Source organism: Macaca fascicularis, chromosome 7 (assembly GCF_037993035.2).
Source record: "Macaca fascicularis isolate 582-1 chromosome 7, T2T-MFA8v1.1".
NCBI classification, from domain to species: Eukaryota; Metazoa; Chordata; class Mammalia; order Primates; family Cercopithecidae; genus Macaca; species Macaca fascicularis.
In genome coordinates, this window is record NC_088381.1 from 118,942,533 (window position 1) to 118,966,908 (window position 24,376).

Sequence of the window (24,376 nt, forward strand, 5' to 3'; positions counted from 1 at the left end):
AGGGGGAGAGAAGGAGAGCGAGCGAGCCGTGGAGGCCTGTATCAGTGGTCATGACGGTGTGAGTGGCACTGGTGGCTGTTTTTGGAAGCAATGACAGATATAATCAGCTGAAAACAGCAGAGAAACAAATCACTCGTGACAGAAGACAGAACAGCTTTGCTGCTGTGGGGGATAGCCAGCCACCTGTCTCTGGTTTCTGCAGTCCTTTGAGGTCTGGGCAGGAAACTCCAGCCTGAGCAGGGTGGAATGAGGGCAGGCAGCTGCCTCTGCTCAGCAGCCCCCAAATGCATCCGCATGCCCTGCCGGGGCAGCCCAGCCAGTACAGATGGACCATCAGAGGAGGGAAGAGGACATAGTCACGCGATGTGGCATCCCAGGGATGCGTGAAAGCCATTCCTGGGCAATGACATCTGCAGCTACAGCACAGTCCTTAACTGATTTTCTCACAGTCCTGTTCTGCAGAGGCAGCACGGAGCAGGAGGGCAAAGGGGGCTTCTCATGCCTTCTGCCATTCTTTGATAGGGATAAATGATGCATTCTCAATCGTCAAAAAATTCCCCCTTCCCTCCAGATTGCTGCCTTTATGTCTCTCCCATATAGAAAAACTGGAGTTGCCCTACCATCACCATGGGACTGTCCCAAACTGTTCACCATATTCTTTTAAAAAGTGCCGGGAAGTGTTTGCAATGTTTCAAAAAAGACATTTCCATTAAGAAAAAAGTTAAAATGTTATGGCTAGGTACTTAAATAGTTGGTCCACTATTTAGTGGGGCAAACTGTTCAGTTTCATTTCCCAAAGACATTTGTGGTTTTATTTTATACAGTTCTATGTGATTCAAATGATATTTTGAGGACTGCTATAACAATAAAAGTTTGGGTTTCTGAAGGGTGCTCAAATTGAAGGGCTACAGTGACAGTTTTTTAGCCATGTTAGGCGAGGTGCTGGATACAGAAAACATCCATTGGTCCTCAGGCCTAACCGGATGGACCAAGACCACAGTGCACATGTGCTAATCACCCTCTTCTTCCCTGACAGCTTTGCCGATTCCTGCAGGTAGGAATGTAAGTGGTCATTAACACACACTTCCTATAATTTGGACTGCTCAGGTGCCAGCTCTTGTTACTCTGTGACCATTTTAGCTGCAAGTAATTTTGCCCTGTCACAACTTCTGTGACATTGGGCACCTCTCTGTGACCATTTTAGCTGCAAGTAATTTTGCCCTGTCACAACTTCTGTGACATTGGGCACCTCTCTCCTGGAAGCCCACTCCCTACCTGTGTTGGGGTCAGCTGTGGGTATAACTTATCTCTTCCATTGAACTGTAAACTCCATAAGGGCAGGACTCCTTCTGAGCCACCTTCATTTCCCTCCCTCCTCCTGCTCCCCTGCCCAGCACTATGAGCATATGGTCAGACCTCATTTCCCCCTTCATCCTAAGCCATGCCAACACTGCACACTACATACCCACCACCCGCCAGTAGCCACTCTGAGGCCTGCTGGCCACATGTGTGGGCCTCAGCTGATTGTCTACTGCTGGACCCCTTCTGGTTGGTTCTTCTCATCCACTCATCCTTCCTCTCACATCTTGTTGCCCTGCACCAATGGGGCGATAGATGGAATATCAGATGTCTCCTAGAGGACCAGTCCTGCCAATAGGGTCCCATTCTTATAGCCAATTGATTCCACCGTGTCATGACAAAATTCTGTGCAGCTTCCAACTATAAAGTTCACTTGAGAAGTTAAGACAAATCATGTTGATTTTCTAGAAAGTACAGATTCTATTTCTCAATTCAAAAGTACATTTTTGCCTCTGTATGGTCACTCTATCTAAAATTTCCACCCCCATCCCCAGTACACACTATCCTCTTATTCTACTTTTAAAATTTTTCTTAGCACTTTTTTACTAATGTACTCCACATTTTACTTACTTATTGCTATGGTTTCAATATATCCTCCAAAACCCATGTTGAAATTTAATTGCCATTATAAAAGTATTAAGAGGTGGAGCCTTTAAGGAGTGATTAGGACATGAGGCCCCTACCTTCATGAATGGATGAATGCTATTATCTTGGGGGAGGGTTAATTATCATGGGAGTGGGCTCCCACTTAAAGGTTGAAGTTTGGCCCTTATTCTCTTGTTTCCCATGCTCGCCTGTCCTTCTGCCTTATGCCATGGGACGATGCAGCATGAAGGCCCTCACCAGAAGCCAACACCATGCTTTTGGACTTCCCAGCCTCCAGAACCAAGAGCTAAATATAATTCAATTATTTATAATCACCCAGTCTGTGGGATTCTGTTACACCAACATAAAATGGAGGAAGACACTTATTTATTATTTATCCCTCCTGATAGAATGTAAGTTGCATAAAGGCAAGAATTTTGATTTATTTATTATTCCTATGTCCACAGCAGTTCCTGGCTGAGAAAAGTCACTCAACAAACATTATTTGGGTAAATGAAGGAGTAAGCAGTGAATGAAGAGATGTGCCTGCTCCTTTCTGGCCAGACCACTGGCTACCCAAGGCTGTGGGCATCCTCTCCTTCTGTCCATGGGAAGGAATTCTCCCAGCCTGTCCATCATGCCTCCCAGGAGCCTGGCTTGTTGGCTTTATGCTCTTCCCATGATGCAGTACTTACCTTCAGCTTGTGCTCATGCTCCTTGTTGACGCGGGCCAGCAGCTGGGCTTTTCTTCTGTTGAGGGCATCGATGAGGGCATCGCATTGGGCCACCAGACAGGCTTCAAACTCCACACTGTTCTCCTGTGTAATAGAGCACATTTCTCAACTGCAAGGTGCTGGGTGCCTCAGGCTGCCAGAGAAAACAGAGCTCCCCCATCCTGCTGAAGGGAATGAAAAGGAACTCTGTCCACAATGCACATTTGGTAATTTTTTAAAAAATAACTGGACAAACTTTATTCTACACTGGTCATGTTTTGCTTTAAATTTAGATTAAAAGGATAAATATTTATCGCTTAAATTTATCAAAAGGAAGTCATCTCCACAATTTGAATTATATTAAGTAAAACAAAGCTATAGTTTATAGAGTTGTGTATGAATGCTTTTGAAGGCCACATATGTCCAGCTACGTATGATGGAAGCTGGCATTCAAAAAGGCAATGAGGAGGGAGTGGGGCATTGCTGAGGTATGAGAAATCATTAAATTCAAAGGAATAAAGAAGAAAAAGGATGGCACTGGTCTTCAATGTTAACAATAATCCAATGAGAACAGAAGTTTATAAGATACAAGAATAATGGGTAAAAGTACTTGCCCCTTTCATTAAGGAAAGCAAATAGTAGGCAGACAAAAACAATCAATGTGTGTAACAGGGATCACCCTGCCATAAAAATCAGATATGACCCAACACCTTGCAGGAGAAAGGCAACTTCATGCTAAATGAATTATAGCTTCCCTTTGATGTTTAAATTAAATGCTGGATATAACATTTTTATTTGATTTAAATCTGTACATGCCATAAACATTTATTTCAAGCAATTCTTTCAATGAGTTATACTCTGTTATTAAGGATAAGCCTTTCAATGAGTAACATATGCAATTGTGATTCTTAAACCATAATCTGAAAAAAAAGTAATTTACAGTAAATGAAAGCTAAATACTCACATATACATTAGTAGTACTTAAAAAGCACCACCCAGTTGAGGAAACTGTAAACTTTTGGGGGCTGGCAAGGAAGGCACAATTTTAATTTATTTAAGGCACAAATTTTAATTTATTACCAAAGTCATAAAGAACTGTGTCTCTTTATGTAATAATCAGCTGGTAGGCATTTAGTAATTGTTTTCAAATGCAAGGTCTTCGTATAAGGAATGTGTTAGTAATTGCTTGAGCAATGCTAAATTTTGGCTTTCAGGGCAATTGCTTTTGAACTCTCAGAGAAGGCCCTTGGAAAACATCATTTAAGAGCTCTCTGTGCCACATGAAGGGTAATATTGGAGGGTGGGGTGAGGGCAAACCTTCCCCTTGTAAGCTCTGTCACTGATTTAGAGCAGAAAGAAAGCTTTGCTCTGATGAAGAGGCCCGGGCAGAAGCAAGCCTGGGGCTGCACATTTTATGCCAGTAGAGTAAAGAAAGAACTGATTGATAAACTCTATTGCTTTGGAAAACAGAAGGAAGTATACAAAACTGCTAGGCTGTTAGGGAATCAAAAGTTTAACATGGGCATGTGTGCCAAAAAAAGGCAAAGAAATTAGTGTGTAATTCTTTGAAAGGGTGGCTTACATTTAAAAATCCATTTCTGCCTTGACATGGTTAAATATGAACTTAGTCAACTTACTGGAGGCCAGGTTATTTCTGTGAGACAAACCTCAAAACATAAGAATGCTAAACAGTACACAGGGTCATTATTTTAGTGTTTCATACAGTCTATGGTTTTTCTCCTTCAGCTATAGTGGAGAATTTATGAGCTCTTAAATGCTGGTTGAACTGCTGGTCATTGTGTCTAGATAAAGCAATCTGAAATTGGAGTTGCCAGGGGATCGTGGTTGAAAAATATTTAAATGTCTAAGCAGAGGAGAAGCATTATTGTGGGTCAGGGAAGAAGAAAAGAAGAAAGAAAGGCAGAAAGGGAGGAAGAAAAAAAGAGGAAGAAGGAACAAGGGAGGAATGAAAAAGAAAACAAAGGAAGGCAGGAAGGAAATAAAGGAAGGAAGAAAAAAAGAGAAAACCGTGACCTGTTACCATTAAATGATACAATTATTACAAGGTGTTTTGGAAACCTACAGGGCTTTACCAACTCAGCAATAAGGATCCTGAATTTACAAAGAAACAGGCCTCTTTCTGAATATTCAGTAGTAGAGAATTAGGACCTCAGTGTGGAAGACAGGAACCAGTTGGAAAATCAGGCTGTGTTTCCGGCTTGTTGGCAAAAAGCAACTACCTTAAGAAGGGGTATCTTTGAAGCTGATCTCTGTGTGTGTTTGTATGTAAAGAACAACAACAACAACAAAGTAGGAATTTTCCCACAACACATAAAAGTCAAAGAGGAGAAGGAAACTCTCCCGCCACACAGTTACGTATTAACCCACGGGTTTCCTTGTGTCCCAGGTAACACCCGTACCTGGATCTGCTGGACCATGTTGCGGAGCTGCACCAGAAACTCCTTGGCTTCTTTGGCCCTGTCTGACAGTCCGTTCAGCGCCTGGGAGAGCTGGCTCTGCAAAGACAAAGAAGGAAGCCATGAAGCTATAATCACAGGAAGCAGCAACAAGGCCACACAGGTGTTTTCAGTGAGACTCAAAACTGGAGAGTCATCAGCCTCCTCAGATTCCTCTTGTCTGACGTTAGACCTTTTTGCTGGCATTTGTATGGGTAGATTCCGGTGTCCAAACTCCCTGGGCTCCTGAGTAGTTTCTCCTTGGAAGCAGTGAACACTTCTGGCCACAGCAGTCAAAGGCCCTCACCAGCCAATATCAACTTAGAATTTCTTCATCTCCTTCACTGATTAACTAAGCAATCATTTATTGAATACATATTATTTGCTAAGGACTAAAAAAGAAAAACAAAATAGTGAGTCAGATGATCTAATTCTTATCAACGTTACTTAGCACCAAGGGCTGTTGGTCTGGGATTAGGGCAGAAAGAATGAAGAGAGTCAATAACAGGATGAAGGAAGGGGTAGGTATTGGTGTGATCCTCTGTGATCACTTAAATATAATCACAAATTCAAAGGGCAGGACGACATTCCACTCCCGCCTCACCCATGTCCTCTTCCTTCTCCCAAGTACAGCCCTACTGCCCTAGCACATTTGTGTCCTTTCCACACTAGCCTCCTACACCAAGGCTTACTCTCTTTCTTTCTTCCCACACCACCCCATCCATATGAGGAGGCAGTTCTGCTGGGTTGGCAAGGTGTCCAGGTAGGTACTTGCTCTTCCAGCCTCCTCGTCTGCTGGGGTGGCTGTGGTACACAATCCTGATGGACGAGACCTCAGTGGAAGTCTGCTGGGGACTGAAGGGGTCTGGGAAAGCTTTTGTGTTTCTGCTGATACGGAACCACTGTGATTGATGCAGCCTCTCCCCTGTGGTTCCTGACTTTAGGATGGATGTAATGTCTTCTGGCTCACATGAGGAGAAGGCCAATAGGGTATGGGTGGAGGGATGGGAGGGGAAGGAGCCGGGTTCTGACGGCATCTTTGAGCAGCTGAGCCAGCACCTGAAACCTTCACCACTAGCTTTCTTGTTATGCGAGAACAATTAACTCCTATTTAAGTCACTGTTCTGGAGTTTTCTATTGCTAGCAGGAATTTATATCAAGTATCACTGTACTTGATACAAATTCCTTCCCCTCCTAGCAGTCTGGGTCTACCCTTCCGTACCTCAGGTACAGAGACAGACTCCCTTTCCTGCACTGCCTTCTTTGCAAACTAAAGCCTATTCTCCTTGCCAACACAATGATTCATCTACCCTTTCCTTTCTGTAAAAGGACAGAACCTTAAAATTATATCTCTTGGTGCTGTGAATGCTTTTCTCTTATATTTGTCTTTTAAATACAAAGTTGGACACTGACTGTCTAAAAATATGCACACCAAATGCTTGGTTGAGGCAATGTAGGATGGTAGAAAGAACATAGGCTTTGAAAGGTTGCAGATTCTTGCTCTATCCCCTACTAAGTGTGACCTTGAGAAAGTTACCTTTGTCTGAATTACTCCAATGGAAAAGATGGAAAGAATAGTAATACTTTGTAGTTGGGTTATGGTAAGGGTTGAATGCATTAATCAATGTGAAAGCTCCTGCTAGTTAAAGGAATAATTCTGAATTCAGAAATGCCGCCAGTTACTGGCTGTTCAACCCTTTATACATAGTTTTACCTCATCCATAAAATGAGAGGAAGAGTACTATTCTTGGGTTTTGTGGGCATTGCATAAGATACTATATCTAAAGCCCAGAACTCTACTACCCTACTGGTGCACAGTGCATGATGCTTGCTGATTGTTAACTCTTTTTTTTTTTTTTTTTTTTTTTTTGAGACAGAGTCTCACTCTCTCACCCAGGCTGAAGTGCAATTGTGCGATCTTGGCTCACTGCAATCTCTGCCTCCCGGGTTCAAGCAATTCTCCTGCCTCAGCCTCCTGAATAGCTGGGATTACAGCAGTGCACCACCACACCGAGTGAATTTGGGTTTCTCCATGTTGGCCAGGCTGGTCTCGAACTCCTGACCTCAGGTGATCTGCCCATCTCGACCTCCCAAAGTGCTGGGATTACAGGTGTGAACCACCGCGCCTGACCAGCTGTTAACTCTTATTTGCTTTCTTCATTCTTGCTCACACAAACACCTGCTGACTGGGGGGATTCGCAGGACAGATTCCTGGAACATGGTCTATTGGAGAACATTTTTGATCACCTGTACTTGGCTCTGTGTATTCAGGCTCCAAGAGGCAAGACCAACACAAGTAAGATAAAGCTCAAAGTGAGCCTACAGCTGCAAAATTCTTTATGATTGGGTCTCAGCTACAACACTATTTGCAGTAAAAGTTTCTCCTCAATAACTATTAATATTTCCAGGAGCCCAAGGGATAAAAGAGGGAAAATGGGTCTCATTTGGAAGAGCAGGCAATAACATGAGATACATATTTTAAAGAAAAAAATTTTTTTCATTGTTACTTTAGAACTCATATCTTTTTTTTCCTGAATGAGTAAAAGTTTGCTGGACTACCATAGTTTTCTTCCTCTTTTTATTATAACCTATGTTTAGTAACCACACTTAGATGTTTCAGTACAGAAGCAAAATTGACTTGGTTACACAGAAGCAAGGCTGCCTGGCATCTTGTATTCCAACCTTGCAATTAATTGTGTCTGTATAAGTCAGACTTGATACCCATAAAGATTTTTTGACCAGGTGCTGCTGTATACTTAGAAATACAATTATTCCTAGTAGTAGACAAAGAGTTCTGGTCCCATTTAGTCCCAGGATTTTATATGACAAAGCAATAAGTGAACTGCAAAAATCAATTTATTTCCAATTTCCTCTTTGTGTTTATGTTCAGTCCCAAGAATGCCTTCTACCTGGCTGTTGATTGTTCTGGTATTTGATAAACAATTGCATTATAAGATAAAGATCTAGAAATCATTCTCTTAAGCTTTGTCCACTTGTAGAAACTGAGGAGACAATGAAAAATCCTGGAAGACTATCAGTAGAAAGTGCTCTTATTGTAAGGATTTATATGCACATTGTTTTTATAGGATGGTGTTTTGATCACATTTATAAGCTCCATCTGATGTAGAAGAACATTATTATTGACTGATTTTGTTTCCCAGATGCATTTAAATTCCTACTCTGTGCTAACAAAGATGTTCTGTATTCAGGACCACAGAGCAGCGCTGGAAATTTATGACCAGAACAATGAAGATGCAAATATGTAGTACGTGTTTTCATCACGGCATCTTTGGCGGTACAAGCAGTCATTTAAGGGAGAAAAGTACAGTTCTAAAGCTGTTTATAATGCCTAAGCAGTGACATTCAGATGTCTTGGATATTCATTTTCTAGGTACTGAAAAGGTGTCACGATCTGAAGGTGAGTGAGAGGAGAAAAATGACGCAGCTGAAGCCCTGATCTCGTCAAGTTGTTCTCGGCTGGGAGCATGCTGAGGATCACCGAGGTCTCCCAGAAAGATGACAAGTTGTTCAAGCCTGAAGGAGAGAAACAAAGAACTCTGCCTCCTCCTTCCCTCCTTGTGTGGCTTTCACTCTCAGCTTCCACCCTGACCCTGGCTCCCCTTGCCTCCCCAGGAGGGAGAGATCAGGCACTTACCCTGGGAGAGACTGTGGAGGACGTTTCAGGACCTACTTCTCACTCTCAGCAAATGGGTAATGCAATTCAATCCATCCCGCCCAGCGCCTCACTTGCCCAAGCTGCTGAGCATGCTCAGGCAGAAGACAGTGTCTTCTTTCCATTTCCCACTGTAAACACTCTTCACCTGGCCTTTTCCCCTCAATTCACCATGAATATTGGATAGAGATAAACTGGGACAAATGAAAAGAAGCTTTCTGGCTGTCTGGGATCTGAAGTTACAGGCTCAGGATGGGTCAAAAAGGGTCACTTGAAGAGTTGGTACAGAACAGATGAGGCGGCAAACAAGCACCGGCAGCTTGATGGCCCAGAAAACGACCCAGCTGTCTCCCTGGGCGTGGAGCACCTTCTGGTGCTGTATCACAGTGCATGCCATTCAGGCACCGCGACACCGCTGGGCCCAGGAGCCAAAGCCCACTCCCGCTCCTTCCCAGGTTCAAAGGTAAACACAACACTCACGAAAACAGTGACCACTGATGTAGTGGGACTTTGAGGGAAGGCTGCCCAGGAGAATAACAGTTTTTCTAATGAAATATTGATCTCTGAGTCACATTACTCAGTGATTACTCATTGCCGGTTACTCAGTACATTACTGACATGGCACAATTAAAAAGTGTAAGAAAGAAATTCTAATAATTCTAATACATTGGTCATTTCTTATGAGCCAGGAACTCTGATGAGTGCTTTCAGTGCAATCCCAATCACCTCCCTGCCATTTTGCAGAGGTGCCAAGAGGATACCCCTGAGTGAAGGTTTCACCATTCACTTACGGAACAGCTGGAACACAAACCCTCATGTGATGGCAAACTCATGCTCTTTGCTCCAGCCTCCCAAAAAAAGAGAATTCTCTCACCCTCACAGGCCAAAACAATTGTTTAATGGTTTAATCCATGGTGAGAGCATGTACAACCAGAGAAGGTGAGTGGATGACTATGATTGATTATGAGGGGGTCTGATTATGCTTAGCAGCCAGATAGTATGTACATTACAGCATGACTAGTTAACCTATGAAACGTTCAACTTTTTTCCTGCATGAAGTTTTCTGGTGAATTTGAAAAAGTCCCCTGACTGAGAGAGGAGTCTCACGGAGAAGGGAAAAAGCTTTGAATTCAGGTCCACTGCCAACTTTTTCAACTACTGGCCTAAGATCTTGGGCAGAAATTGGGTGAAGTGGGAATGAAGTAAAGGAAGGAGACCTCACAGAGTGACTGGTACTTGGGGAACCATCAAGCTGAGCTGCCTAAGGGGCCTGATTCCCCTTCTAGGAAAAATTTCTATTCCTTCTGCCTGCACCTTTAGTGCCTGCAAGAATGGATCCCTTCTCTGCTTTCTCTGGTGCTGGAAGATCCTGGATATAACCCAACCCCAGTTCACTACAGTCAGATGGACAGGAGTCCTCCAAGACCAGCTGGTCTGGAGATGTCAACTTATCTCTAAGCCCAGCAAAGAGCTGGGGCAGTGAACAGGCTATGATTTGCAAAAGAGTAGCTGGGCCTGGGAATGGAAGCACACAGTATAGGGACAAAGGGTGTGTGTGTGTATGAGTGTGCATATGCATGTGAGTGTGTGAAAGTCTATGTATATGTGGGTAAGAATGTGAGTTTATGAGTGTATAAGTGTGTAAGAATGTGTATGCGTATATATGTGATTGTATGTGAGATACGCCATCAGTGGAGTATGGTGAGGCTCTTGGCTTTGGGCAAGGCTGGTATCAGAGGAATCTTATGGGTAGGGATTTGCTCCATTAAACTGTTGCTTACTGTTAATTGGTTGTAAGAAAGATTCAAGGCTGGCCGCGGTGGCTCATGCTTGTAATCCCAGCACTTTGGGAGGCAGAGACAAGCGGATCATTTGAGGCCAGGGGTTCAAGATCAGCCTGGCCAACATGGTGACACTTTGTCTCTACTAAAAATACAAAAAATTATCCAGGCATGGTGGCGGGCACCTGTAATTCCAGCTACTCAGTAGGCCTAGGCTTGAGACTCACTTGAACCCGAGAGGCAGAAGTTGCAGTGAGCTGAGATTGCACCATTGCACTCCAGCCTGGGCAACAAGAATGAAACTGCTTCAAAAAAAAGAAAGGAAGGAAGGAAGGAAGATTCTATCCTTGACCAAGTTATAGCCAGGGTCCTCTGGGCCCTCTTCTCACTTAGGCCTCAACCTTGGCCTATAAAGACTTGAAGAAACACTGACACAGTTTCTAACAGATCAAGGCTGAATTCCTAAGATGACCGCAGCCTCCCTTAAAGTACCTGCCTGAAAAAATCCAAGGCTGCCAAAAGAATTTGATGTTGTTCCATTGAACACCTGAAGAAAGGGACTCTATCTGCCAGTCTCTGTGAGGGGGTAGGGGTCTAACTTCAATAAGCAGACGTTAGCAAACCCAGATGGATTTCATACAGACCAATTTTCTCCTTCCTCATTTTTGGAATTTTTTCACTTCTGTGACTCTGAGCCCCTGCCCAATCCCTTTCCTATTCCCTCATTCCTCTGGTAAAGTGCCCAGTTACCTCTGTACAAATCGAAGTTGAGTTCAGTTCATGATGTACTCTTTTCCCTGTTGCAACAATATACTGATTAAAATCTGTCCTTTTTATGCATTAAAATCTGTCCTTACCACTTTAACTAGTGTCCAACTAGTTAGTGACAGTTGCTACCCCTGCCTCTGACCCAGGGAGAGCGGGGCAATCTCTGGGCAATGAGCTGACCCTTCAGCAGGCAAAAGTTACCTTGAAGGATAAGTGAGGGAGCACATCACTAAGGATGCAAATGTTGATAGATTACACTAGGAATTGCTCTTGGCCACAGGGAACTAACTGCCTTACTCAAAGCTACGTCCCCTTCTGGGGATGTCCCATGGCAAGTGAATGGCTGGGGCCCCCTTGCTTCAATTTTGGGACAACCCTGAAGAACCATCCCAGATCTAGAACTTCTAGTTGGATTGGTTGAGGTCATTGCAGGTTAGCTTCAGCCTCAGTTCAATCCTGGCTTCCTCACTTCCAGGTGAATCTACCAAGAGCACTCAACAACTAACCATCTCTCAAGAGTCTGTGTCCAGGGAACCCAATCTAAAATATTAAGTTTCAGTTTCCTCGTCTGCAACATGGGGATAATAACAGAACCTACATCATAGGACTACCATGAGGATTACATGAAATCACATATATAAAGTTCTACACAATGTCTAGCATATTGTTAAAATTCAATAAGTAGTACAGGTTGAATATCCCTGTTTTGAAAATCCAAAATCTGAAATATTTCAATGAACTTTTCCTTTGAGCATCTTGTCAGCATTCAAAAAGTTGGGAATTTTGGAGCACTTCAGATTTTAGATTTTTGGATTAGTGATCCTCCACTGGTAAGTAAAATGTAAATATACCAGAATCTGCAAAACTCAAAGTCTGAAACACTACTGGTCCTAATCATTTTGGATAAGAGATACTCAACCAATGTTACTTTTATTTATTTATTTTTGAGATGGAGTCTTGCTCTCTTGCCCAGGCTGGAGTGCAGTGGTATGATCTCAGCTCACTGCAACTTCCGCCTCCCAGGTTCAAGAGATTCTCCTGCCTCAGCCTCTTGAGAAGCTGGGACTACAGGTGTGTGCCACCGCACCCAGCTAATTTTTGTATTTTTAGTAGAGACGAGGTTTCACCATATTGGTCATGCTGGTCTTGAACTCCTGACCTTGTGATCTGCCTGCCTCGGCCTCCCAAAGGGCTGGGATAACAGGTGTGAGCCACTGTACCTGGCCCAATGATATTTTTGTAGTAAGAATAAAGTTAAAATATACATACATAAATCAGTAAAACACGCTTGTCATACCACATCTTGACTTAGGGTTTGGTCAACTACAATTATTCAAACAGTGAGGTAGACTGTAGTATTGTTCAGAACAATTTGCTCTGGCCCCATTTTGTCACATGACTTGCAGTGCCTCCTGCAGATGGAGCATGTGTCCCTACCCCCTTGTCATCCAAGCCATCCATATGGCTTGCTTTTTAGCCTAAAGAGGCACTGTGATTTTCTGCTAGCTCTTTTGCTCTTCCTCTTTGTCACAAGAATCAGTGGTGTGCTGATAAACCAGCTCTCAAAAAACAAAAATCAAAACAAATTTTTATTTGTAGAAATCATCTATTTATTTTAGAATATTATAGATCCAGCAGATAAATAATAAACAAGAATACAGGTTATCTGGATAATCCAATTAACAAGTTCAGTTGTATTTATATGAATGTGTTCCAAAGGTTTATATTATGCATATTCTCTTTATATTATATATAGAAGAGAATATACCCCTTGAATGTTTACCAAAAGCTATCATATACATGTATCTGTCCACAAAATAAGTATAAATGCTAAAGAATAGAGATTCTGTGAACTAGATGCTCTGACCATAATCTATTAAAACTGGTAATCCATGACTTTTCACTTGTTCTTCAACAGGCCACCTGAATTTTCTGAATTGTTTTCCAGTTTTTGCTTCTAAGGCTTCTTGGTGGTAAAGCCCACCTTGATTACAAACAGTCATCAACAGCGAGAAAATCCACATTTGTTTAACACACACTTAGATAGCACTCTATGTGCCAGGACCACTTCTAAGTGCTTCACAAATAAACCCTGTGAGAATTTAGGCCTTAATTAGGAAAAAAGCAATAAGAAGTTTTTGAAAAAGGGTCCCTTCTCCCCCACATACTGATAACTTTAAGAGGTAAAAATTTAAACATGAGATTCCATTCTTTGCTTATCAGATTACAAAAACAAAACACAAATGAAAATATTCAGAGTGACACACAGGAAAGAAGTACTCTCATCACTTTCAGCAGGAGTGTGCATTGGATTGACCACTCAGAGGGACATTTTGGGAGTAGGATTTTTTAAAATCCTCTATTTTGAAAGTTTAATGCAGTTTCACTTCGGGAAACAGGAATAATCAAGAATGTTTTCAAATCTTTGCTACATGAATTTCATTTCAACTCTTTGCAACAAGAAGGAAACAAATTATTCTAAAATAGGAGATTAATTAAATAAATTATAGAGAACTATACAGTGACTTACACTACAGTTTAGCAGTTAATAGCATGAATTCTGGCCCCAAACTATCTAGGTCTGAATCTCTGCTGTGTTTCTTAACAGATTCGTGACTTTGGACCACTTAACTTTCCTTTCCTTAACTTTCCTTGTCCTATTCTATCACCTATAAACATTTTGAATAATAATAGTACGCATCTTGCTGGATTGTATATGTATAAAGCCTGGCAGTCCGTCCTGGCACATAGTAAGTGTTATCTGAGTATTATATAGCTATTGAAAGGGGGTAGTAACGTATTTAGTCATATGGGAAAATATTTATAACACATTAAGTGAAAAGAACAGATTTCAAGATAGCAATAGATATATGACATGACTCAAATTTTGTTGCCATACGTTATATAGAGACATGCATTATCTCCATATAAATGTATAAGATATTTCAAAGGATACACATTAAGAGTTAATTATCAAGGCTATTCGTAGTGTATCTCTGGTGAAATTGAGGGCTTTTTTTCTTCTTTTTGAAGTTCTTTTGATTTTCTGATTTTTCTGAAATGAGAATGTTCTGCTTGTGAAATAAAGAATAAAAAGTCATTTCTTAAATAAAAAAAGTCTTATTGACTATACAGATCTAAGTGGAAACTTGAGGGGTGAATAAGTCTATCCTTTCTTAGCACTAATATTTGAGTCTTTGAAAGAGTGCAGTCAAATCATTTTTACATGAAAAATATCTGATTTTTCACTTTAATACACACATTTCTAATAGCATGTTTTAAATTATTTAGTGAAAAAACACTACTTGTAGAACTGAAATTTTCTATCTAGAGAATTGAGAATAATTGGATCTCAAAACTGTTTTTCTTATCTTAAAACTGTTCCCTGGTAGTTTCAGATAAAGGAGAAAGCTATACCACCTGGAAGAACATGGTGGCCCAGAGTGGACGTGAAGGCAGCCAGAGAGATGTGTAGAGAAAACAGCTTTCTGGAAAAAGGACTCCTAGAGTGCTGGTTAGGGCTCCTCGAAAAGTGAGGGTAGCATGTGCAAAAAGGAGATCTATTCTGTAGTCCATCTCTGGAATGTAAAATCCAATATTTACACAAAGGCTTAGCCCAAGGAAGGCATATTTTTGATCCTCAGTTGTAAATTCTTGGTAACTGCCTAACAACGCACATATAATGGTTTAGAATACCCACAGGAAAGCATATTCTCTGACAGAGCCTTGCGCAGAGTGCTAGTGACTTCACAGCCTGTATCTCCGCCACTGTATTAAAGTTTCATGCCTTCAGTCACAATTGCTTGCAAGAATTCTATGGCTTCCAGCACTCCAGGTAAAAGCCAGAGGCTTCGCAAATCAATTTTCCCCCAATAAATGATGAATATTGTGTGAGGCAACAGTTCCTTTTTGCCGTGCCCTAAGGCAAAAAGTGGCTCTTCCATCTCATTGCAGTAAAAACCTGCCATGTTGATGAGCCAGCCCACAGCACAAAAGAGCCAACATCTTTTCCATGTTAGCAATGTCATGTTGGTAGCGTAAAATCAACTATGCATTTACACCACAGACACTGGAAAACATTACAAATAAAAATTTGTTTTTGCTTTTTTTGAGAGCCGGTTTGTCAGCACACCACTGTATATACTTCATGCTTGTCTGACCCGCCTTATTTTGTTATTGTCCGTTTTGTTTTGTTTTAGGCTTTTAGCAGCTTGAAGCCATAGATTTTAGTTTCTGTCTCTAGTAATAAGTGGAAAAGGGGAATGGGAAAAGGGGCTTTACTGGCCCAACCAGAAACAGAAACTAAGAACCCATGCCAGTATTCCCTTCCTTGGACACCCCTAAATCATCTCTGGATTACTTATAATGCCTAATACAATGTAAGTACTATGTAAATAATTGCTATACTATACTATTTAGGGAATAATGACAAAGAAAAAAGTCTTGACATGATCAGTACAGGCTCAACTATTTTTTTCTCAAGTATTTTCGATCCAGTGTTGGTTGAATCTGTTTCTGCAGAACCGATGCATACAGAGGGCTGACCGTGTATCCTCTCTCCCACTCTCTGGTATAACTGCCCATCATTTATTTTAAAACTAGATTTGTTTTTAACTTAATCTGACAGTTTTTCCCCTTATCACAGGGAAATTTGGACTATCTACATTTATTGTGTTAACTGACGTAGTTGGCTTTATTCCATCCACATTGTATATATTCCTAGTTGTAATAAATCATTTTTTTCTTTTTACCTTTTACAGATTTATCATATTTCCTTTAATAACTTAATCCCAAATCGCCAGTTAATTCGGATATTTTGCTATGCTTCTCCATTTTGCAAACTGTTACCTTACTATCTTTCATCCCATGTAAACTAAGATTTGTCCATGATTAAGTCAAAATTAAATAACTTTGATTCCCCATCACCTCACTACATTCCTCAAAATGCTTTACTTACTATTTACTATCTCTTGGAAATTAAGAAGCACCATTCTAAATAACTCTGAGATTAAATAGGAAATTAAATTTATAAATTATCTAGATATTAATACAGACAGCCACTTTATAAAAATATATTGCTTTTTAATATGATTGTGTAGGTCAGCTAGGAAACCCAAGCACTCTTTGTAACATGGTTCCCACTAGGAATACTACTCTTAGATGGAATTTGGGAAAACAGGAAAAATTATTTCCCTTTTCCTTATCCTGCATGCATGACATAAACCCTTGATAAAACAAAAACAAAAACAGAAAACCTTCCAACCTCTCATACACTTTAAAAGTTAGCTCACAATGGTGATCAGATCAGAAAAGAAAGAGGGGGCTTTTTTTGCACTTAAGTGCATACATCCAGGATGGCTCTGGTGGACTGTTGTGAAGTTCTGAATGTCCAATAATTTTAGGGTGTCTTTATTCCAGTATTAAGTTAGAAATTTCATTTGGAAATTATTAATTAATAATGAAATTTCTAACTTATTACTGGAACAAAGACACAGAGTCTCTTTGGCTCTTTAAAAAAATTTTTTTTCAAGAACATAAAAGCAACTCCTGTATCTAAGATTAAAGTCACAAATTGCCTTTAAACTTTACTGGAAGGTGAATACAACCAGCAGCGTTACCATCTATTCCTTAGCCTGCAGGATGCCTCGGGAGGGTAAAAGCCATACTTGTTACACGTACACCATTCAGCAGCATTAGTACATGTTCACTTCAAGGGAGCACCTGTGGGTCAGCAGCATCACTGAGAGTCAGGCTCAGCCAATGGAATCAGGGTGACGGGGTTCAATCACCTGCATGTGAATTCTGCTTCTTGATGCCGTAGACAAAATAATGGTCCTCTACAATGTCCATGCCCGAATCCCCAGAACCGGTGATTTTGTAGATGTGATTAAAGTTACAGACCTTGAGATGGAGAGATTATCCTGGATTATCTAGGTGAGCCCAATTTAATGACATGAGTCCTTAAAAGCAGAGGAACTTTCCTGACTGTGGTCCAAGGGAGATGTGATGACAGAAGAAGGATCAGAGAGAAGCCACATTGCTGGTTTTGAAAACGGAGGAAGGAAATGGATTTTCCTTTAAAGCATCCGGAAAGGAACTCAGCTCTGTTTGTTGGACTTCTGATCTATAGGAGTGTAAAATCTATGTTGTTTTAAGTTGCTAAGTTTTTGGTACTGTTTCATGGCAGCAATAGAAACCTAACACACCTGAGAAGGCAGTCGGTTAAGAGCTGAATGCTTACCACCTTTGGCGGTGGTCGGATTGCTTCACTCGATATTTTGTAAACCTGTTCTGAATATGCATCTCCTGGTCTCCTTTTGAGTTAGAGAGAGGAAAGCCTTAGAGGAAAGGCAAAATGACCACAAAGAATAAAAAGAATCTGGTCCACTGCAACAATGTGAACACATTTCAAGGTTAAGAAACAAGAATGGGGTATTCAGTCTTTTCATCCACATGTGAAGTATGTAAAGCATCTGACCACCTGATAAACTAGGAATTCTGTGAGACTGAGCTGGTTCAACAGCCCTTCCTGCCAATCACCAAGAGTGAAGCTTCTCTCTCAGTCTGCAATAAACTACTAAGTTTTAATAACGTCTTAAAAGTAGGGACAGGGAGGAGATTTTAAGTTTCTTCAGAGAAAGTGGCTATTGTTCAGTTCAGAAGCCAAAAGTGATGTATGTTTTGGATACTAAAGTGGTTCATTCCAGCTTAACTGTTCGGATCATCAGTTAACGTCTTCCCTGAAATATCAGCTTATTTAAACTTTTACTTACATTAGAAAAAGCTACAGTTTTCTCAAAGGCAAGAGGTCATTAGAAATGACTAGGAAATGTTAATCATGAGATCTGAATTTAGAAGGCCTTACCAGGCCTTTACAACACTGATGCAAAGATTGACACAGCTTCTTAAAAACAAAGGGGGCACAAGTGAGAGACCACTACCCAGTAGTGGACTGACAATTTGGAGTGCTGGTGAGGACATGGAACATCTGGAGCCTCACATGTTGCTAGTGAGAGAATTAAAATGGTAATACCAATTGGGAAAACTGGCTCTTCCCAATAAAGTTAAACATATCCCAACTCTATATGATAGCATATGTCCACAAAAGACTTGCATACAATGTTCATAATAGTTTTATTTATAATAGCTCCAAGCCGGAAACAGCTCAGATGTCTACCAACAGTAACATGCATAAATAAACCGTGTGTATTCATGCAATTCAATACTGCTCAGCAACAAAAAAGTGGAAGCTAATGATACACGCAAAACGTGAATGTTTTTAAAAACGCTGTGTTGAGCAAAAGAAGCCACACAGCCAAATAGTACGTGCTGTATTTAAATGAGGTTCAAGAACAGTTTCACGGCGATGGAAGTCAGGAAAGTGGTGACCTTTGGAGGCAGCAGGTTGACTGGCAAGTGTCATGAGGGGATTCTCTGAGGTATGGAATGGCCTATCTCTTGATCTGAGTGGTGGTTAGATGAATAATTTTTTTAAAAATTTATGTAACTGTAAACCTCAGAATTGTGTATTTTATTATAAATTATATTTTTAAATAAACTTTTAAATATATAACAGGATCAAGTATATGAGGATAAAGTCTCTTTATTAAGACCTCCACTGTGTAAGAAAAAGTAAATATTTCCTCGGATGGTTTTATATTTTCAGTTGGACCTCTGAATTTAAACAGATATCCACAAAATCCTCAAGCCACTTATAACTGACCAACAGAAATAGCTGAGCGAATTTTTTGAATATTTGATACTGGGACGCCTCACTCAGAGGCTATTACTGCATTTGCTGGAGACTCTACCATCTCTCATGCCCCTCTCCTCTGGTTATGTTGTCAGCTTTTCTTCTGTTGCCTGTACCCGGCAGCACCCGACATCTAGTCCCATGATAACTGCTCACTCTGGTCTGTGTGCCCTCCCACAATAGCACAATTTTATCTATGCCTACTTTGAGAAGTGGCAGTTCCTCAGAGGGAGTAGGAGTGACTGGAGCCCTGAAGTGAGGGATTGGACAACATGTACCCTCTGCTCATACTTTCACCCACTCTGAGAAGTGTCCTGCTTTTTAGAAAGGTTCAAATGCCATAAGGCTTGTAGTACACATCTCCCCTTTCTAGTCAACTCACGATGCCGTAAGTTTTTACGAACTTGTGAGTAGATGTGCGTGGTTTCTTTACTTTGATTAAGAGTTTGAGAAGCGTGTAATCCTTTCATATTAATGATGAACCACAGATTCCTTCTCTGATAGTACTAACGTTACATTTACAAAGCCTGAATTTAAATGACCCTTAACTCTTCTGCTTACTACCACTGCTTCAATTATTCTGAAAATAAAATACAATCTTATTCTAATATCTGATCATCTTCACTGGCAAAAGAGAAACTCTCTGAGAGATCTCAAATAGCTTCTATAATAGATTTAGGTTTTTTCATACCTAGTGTTGAAAGGCTTATTATGATTCAGTATATATAGGTCAATTTCCTTCCACTACAAAATTAGTAATGACTGTCAATATTATTAAGAAAAAAGAATTTAAGCCACATCTGATTTCTTTTCACCCTTTCCCTCAGCATCATTGTCAATCCATTTCCACACAGTGAATTGCAGCTCCAGCCTAGTGAAAATAGGAATGGTTTCCATGACAACAGTTTTCTCTCTGCTAGTTAGAATCTAAGATTTGACTCCCATGAAAATAAATCTCACCATGAGAATTAGTTGATTTTGTAAACGACAAAATAACTGTGAAATCATTTCCAAAGAAAAGGCTGTGATCAGCTTGCACACGCAAGGGCGGGTTACACAAGGTGATTGCTGAAGCTGCTGCTAACATCACACACCCAGAACAAAGTGCAGGGAAATGCCTGCTTTGAGCTGCAGCCCACTCTGCTCCTCACCCAAGTGTGAGCCCACAACCTGGCCCTCTCATGAATGTCAACGATGTTTCAATCCCAGGTGTAGGGAATAGGTTTTAAAGCATCTCATAGCAAATGACAAGGATTAACCCCCAACTGCCTTTCGTCTGATTTCCAGCGACATTAGTCCCTTGAAAAGATGAAAGTCCCAGAGCAGTTCTTAAGGCAGCCAGTATGGGAATTTAATTTCTCATTATTTATTTCTCTGTTAAGATTAGGTGCTGCTATTGTACAATAACACTTGTTTCTCTTTACTATTATTTCTTCTTCTTAGTAATCTGTCTTATTTTATTGCTTAAAAATACATAGAACCATTTTGTCTTAAAAAATTTTAAAGCCTAATATGATGTTAAGTCTTTCAAATAATGTTTAATAAATATGTTTTCCCAGTAACATTTATGTAAAGAATAATGCCTACTTGTAAGAAAAAATTGCTATCAATCTAGGGGTATAAAATTAATAAACTGAATTCCATGTAACCTTGTATCCCCGAATCCATTAAGCCAGGGTTTTCTTCTGAACAATATGGCTCACTGCTGGAGCAGGAAGCTCTGTCGGAGTGAGGTGGCGTCCTCAGCACAGGTCTGAGAGGGGGATGAGTGCACAGTTTTCAATAAGGATGTGAATATTCAAGACCATGATGCAGGCCCTCTGCAAAATGCAAACTTGATAGCTAAATCACCTCCCTCACTCCAGCATGATGATGCATTATGCTAAGTGAGCTGGTTTTTCAAAGCCGTTGCAAGTATGTGACAGAAATCACTCAAGACCCAGCCTGTCATTGTCCCTACCCAGCAGAAGATAGTTATGGCGAAATCTGGTAAAGCCTACATCTCCGTTTGGGGCGCTTCCCTTGTCCCCTTAGCCTATCCTCTGGTGCCAGTCTCCTCTTCCTTCCTCCTCGCAAAGCTTAGGAAGGATCTGAAACCTGTCACTTAAGAATGATTGGCCAAATATTCCATTCTCCTTCCAGGGAAATTCATTCACATTAAAATTTTAGCTAAACCAAAGATTTCCATTTTAAATCTTTTATTTCTAGTTGTAAAGTAAAATACTTTGTCTGTAGTTAAAGAAGTAATTTTCCTTAATGCTGAGAAGAGTGGGAACAGTTTTGGTCAGGAAAGGGGACCTTAAAATGACATTAATTTTATACTGATGGTTACAAAGGTAAACCCGATATTATCTTTTTAAGATGAAGTCTCTCTTTTCCCATCCCTTACATTGAACATCTTCCTTGGGGGAAGAGCATTCCTCTAAGGTCACTGGAGGCTTTGTCCTATTTGCAGGTAGGGGTGGAGGAACTGGTGTCCCTTCTTCATGAGCTTTGCCCAGGACCCCAAGACTAACCTACTCTGGTACAGACCTGCCTCCTGGCAGTTCCTCTTATTGCAGATCCATTCTCAGCCTTCTCTGGGTAAACACAACCTCCCCTGCCTCCTTTAATCTTCGTTGTACTCTGTTCTAGGAATACAGGTATATAAATATATACATATACATACATGTCTCTATATATCTATTCCTGGCATAAAATGTTATCCAAGCTGGTGGTTAATAATGTTCATAGCATAACTTGCTTATAAGAGGTCCTAAAATGTATACATGATATATCTTATAGTGTTTCTTCCTCTGAATTTCTAAGAATGGTGTTACTGGAGTGCTTCGGTTTTGTAACAATCGTTTTCCCAAATGTCTTATACTTAGAATATCACCTTTTCCTCATTTCTGTTATATAGTTTGAATGACAGAACCCAGATATGCTAATGGCCAATTAACTGGAGTTATGTATAAAAAGAGGAGAGGAAGAAGGAAAAATGGGGAAGGAAAGAAAGCCCAGAGTGTATAGACTCTATGGCCTTGTGAGCAGAGGGTCACTGAGACATGGAGCTGGAGGAAGGAGTTTCCAAAGGGGGTTGGCAGGGAATAGTGGGAACAATGGAGGGAAGAGAAAGGTCAAGAGATACATAGAGGATGGAGAACAAATTGGAATCAAGTATTAGGCCAGCTGGGGTAGTGCTGAAATGCCTGTTGGCCCCATAAACACACTTGAGCAGTTCTATCTAAGGCCTGTCTATGGCCCAGAAAGCTAATTAGTGTGTCCTCACCTAGGGCCAACTCTGAGGGACTATGGAAGAGTGATGCCACAGAAGTTTACATAAAATTTGAACAGGAAATCAAATATTAGGATTCATGACCTAGAGTACTTTTATCCCTTTTTATGAGATATGCACAAAGTTAACAGAACTGTGCAGCTCACTAATTATATGAATACTTTTTAGTTCTCTAGCAGCAGAATGAAACTGAGAAGAGGTGGTAGCTGAGATATGTGTCAATGTAGGAATTTTCCAGAATTTCCTTTCTAAAGGCATAGGGCAGTGTTCTAACTTTGGTCCTGTTTGGTTTAACATTTTTATTTTAATGCAGTATAGAAAGCTTAAAGCTCAAGAGGCCAAATACATGTGCATATATTTAAATTATTATTATAATATTAAATCTGGTCATATTGATTCTTACTGAATCAATGCATATATTTAAGTTAAATGACATATTTAGGATCCAAAGAGATTCTGGTAGATTGCAGCAATGGTCTAAACTGAATCAGCTTACATGTTCTGTCCTTGAGGAAATTAAATTAAAAAATTTTTAAATTTGTTTTTAATTTTTAAAAATTTTAAAAATCTGCACAACATGTGATTTTACAGAAATATGTAAGAAGATTTAGTGATTTCAGACAGCAGATTCAACAGGGGTCCACAGAGTGATATGGATGCAGAAAAAAATGAGGTTGCACTGATGAAGGAAATATCCTTTGGAAGGGTCAACAACCCAAATTGTTCCAGGGGCTACCAACTGCCTTCTAAATATCCAGGAAGAAAGGCGTCTCTTCTTCCATCCTAACCCATCCTATATTATTCCAAGCAGTAATGTACCTGGCTAAAAATAATTTCTGAACCTCCTCTGCAGCTAGGATTAGCCACTGAGATGTAGCTGATGTTTTTGAGAGGGGTTTCTGAGAAAGTTCTTTAAAGGAAACTTACTCAGATGGGTGGTGTTGGTGCCATTTTGCCCTTTCCCTCATTTTGTTCTTTCTACTGTCTGGGTCATGGCCTTAACGACTGGAACTCAAGCAGCCATTCTGAACCATGAGGCAACTCAGAGAGTGGAAACTTCAGGCCAAGGATGGCGGACCAGAAAGAAGTAATCTAAGTTCTGAATGACAGTGCAGCCACTGTATGCTGACTGCCTTTCTTTGTATTTATATTATGTGAGTGAAGAATAAATCTTGATTTTAAGCCAACTTTGTTTTGTTATATGGCTAAACCTAATCTAACTTGCACGAGAGGCCAGTAAAAAAATGAGTGAGATGGGCTAGATAAATAACTGTCACTACCACCACTCCCTATCATCTCCACTAAGTGAGAGTTTCTGTTGGCAGTCATTTTTGTTTTGTTTTTTTCTTTTAAGAAAGAACAATCCAGGCTATCCTAACATTAGCCTAATATTATAGCTGTAGTATATAGGGTTGGTGAGGACGGTGTTGAACTGGAAAGTTTGTCTAAGAGGGCAGTTGGTTCTCAACTTCTGTTGATTGTCATGTGAAAATATGGAAAAAAATTTAAATACTGCATAGTCTGACATTGTTGGGAGCTATTCAAGACTCATCTGTGGGCTTGCTTCAGCCTGCAAGCCACCAGCAGCTCAGCTGGTGAGACTCCTTCCCCTGTGAGCATCACGTCTGGTCCTGGCGATCCTCCTCTGAGAGGAACTGAGAGATATGGGACAGAGTGAGATATCAGAGTCGTCTCTAAATATTTGAAGAACACAAAATTTATCTTGTGTGTCCCTGTGAGGGTGGCACTCAGACACATAAAACAATCTTTTTTATGACAAGACAGATTTCATTTTAGTGTAAAATAGAACTTTCACCTTTTAGAGCTCCCAGGATGGGCTGCCTGAAGAGGGGCTGAGTCACCTGACCCTGGAGGTTAGGGACAGGATGTCAAGTTTCAGCTGGAGCATTGTAGAGGGCATTTAAGACCTCGCTGGTGTGGGTTACCTGGAAGGTCCCTTCCAACTGGATGTCCTATGATTCAAGGAATAATGTAGCAAAAATCCACATTG

At 40.7% G+C, this 24,376-nt stretch overlaps 1 protein-coding gene across 18 annotated transcripts in view; it reads right to left on the reverse strand.

Moving 5' to 3' along the window:
* The window catches only part of TRIM9 (tripartite motif containing 9), a 118,475-nt gene that overhangs the window by 45,347 nt on the left and 48,752 nt on the right, over positions 1 to 24,376 (reverse strand). For all 18 annotated transcript variants that reach the window (XM_073997387.1, XM_045396403.2, XM_073997385.1 and 15 more), the window contains exons 2-3: positions 5,078 to 5,173; positions 2,640 to 2,762 (exon numbers count right to left, since the gene is read on the reverse strand). In XM_073997387.1, coding sequence (XP_073853488.1) covers positions 2,640 to 2,762; positions 5,078 to 5,173 — 219 coding nt within the window. The remainder of the gene's footprint in view (positions 1 to 2,639; positions 2,763 to 5,077; positions 5,174 to 24,376) is intronic.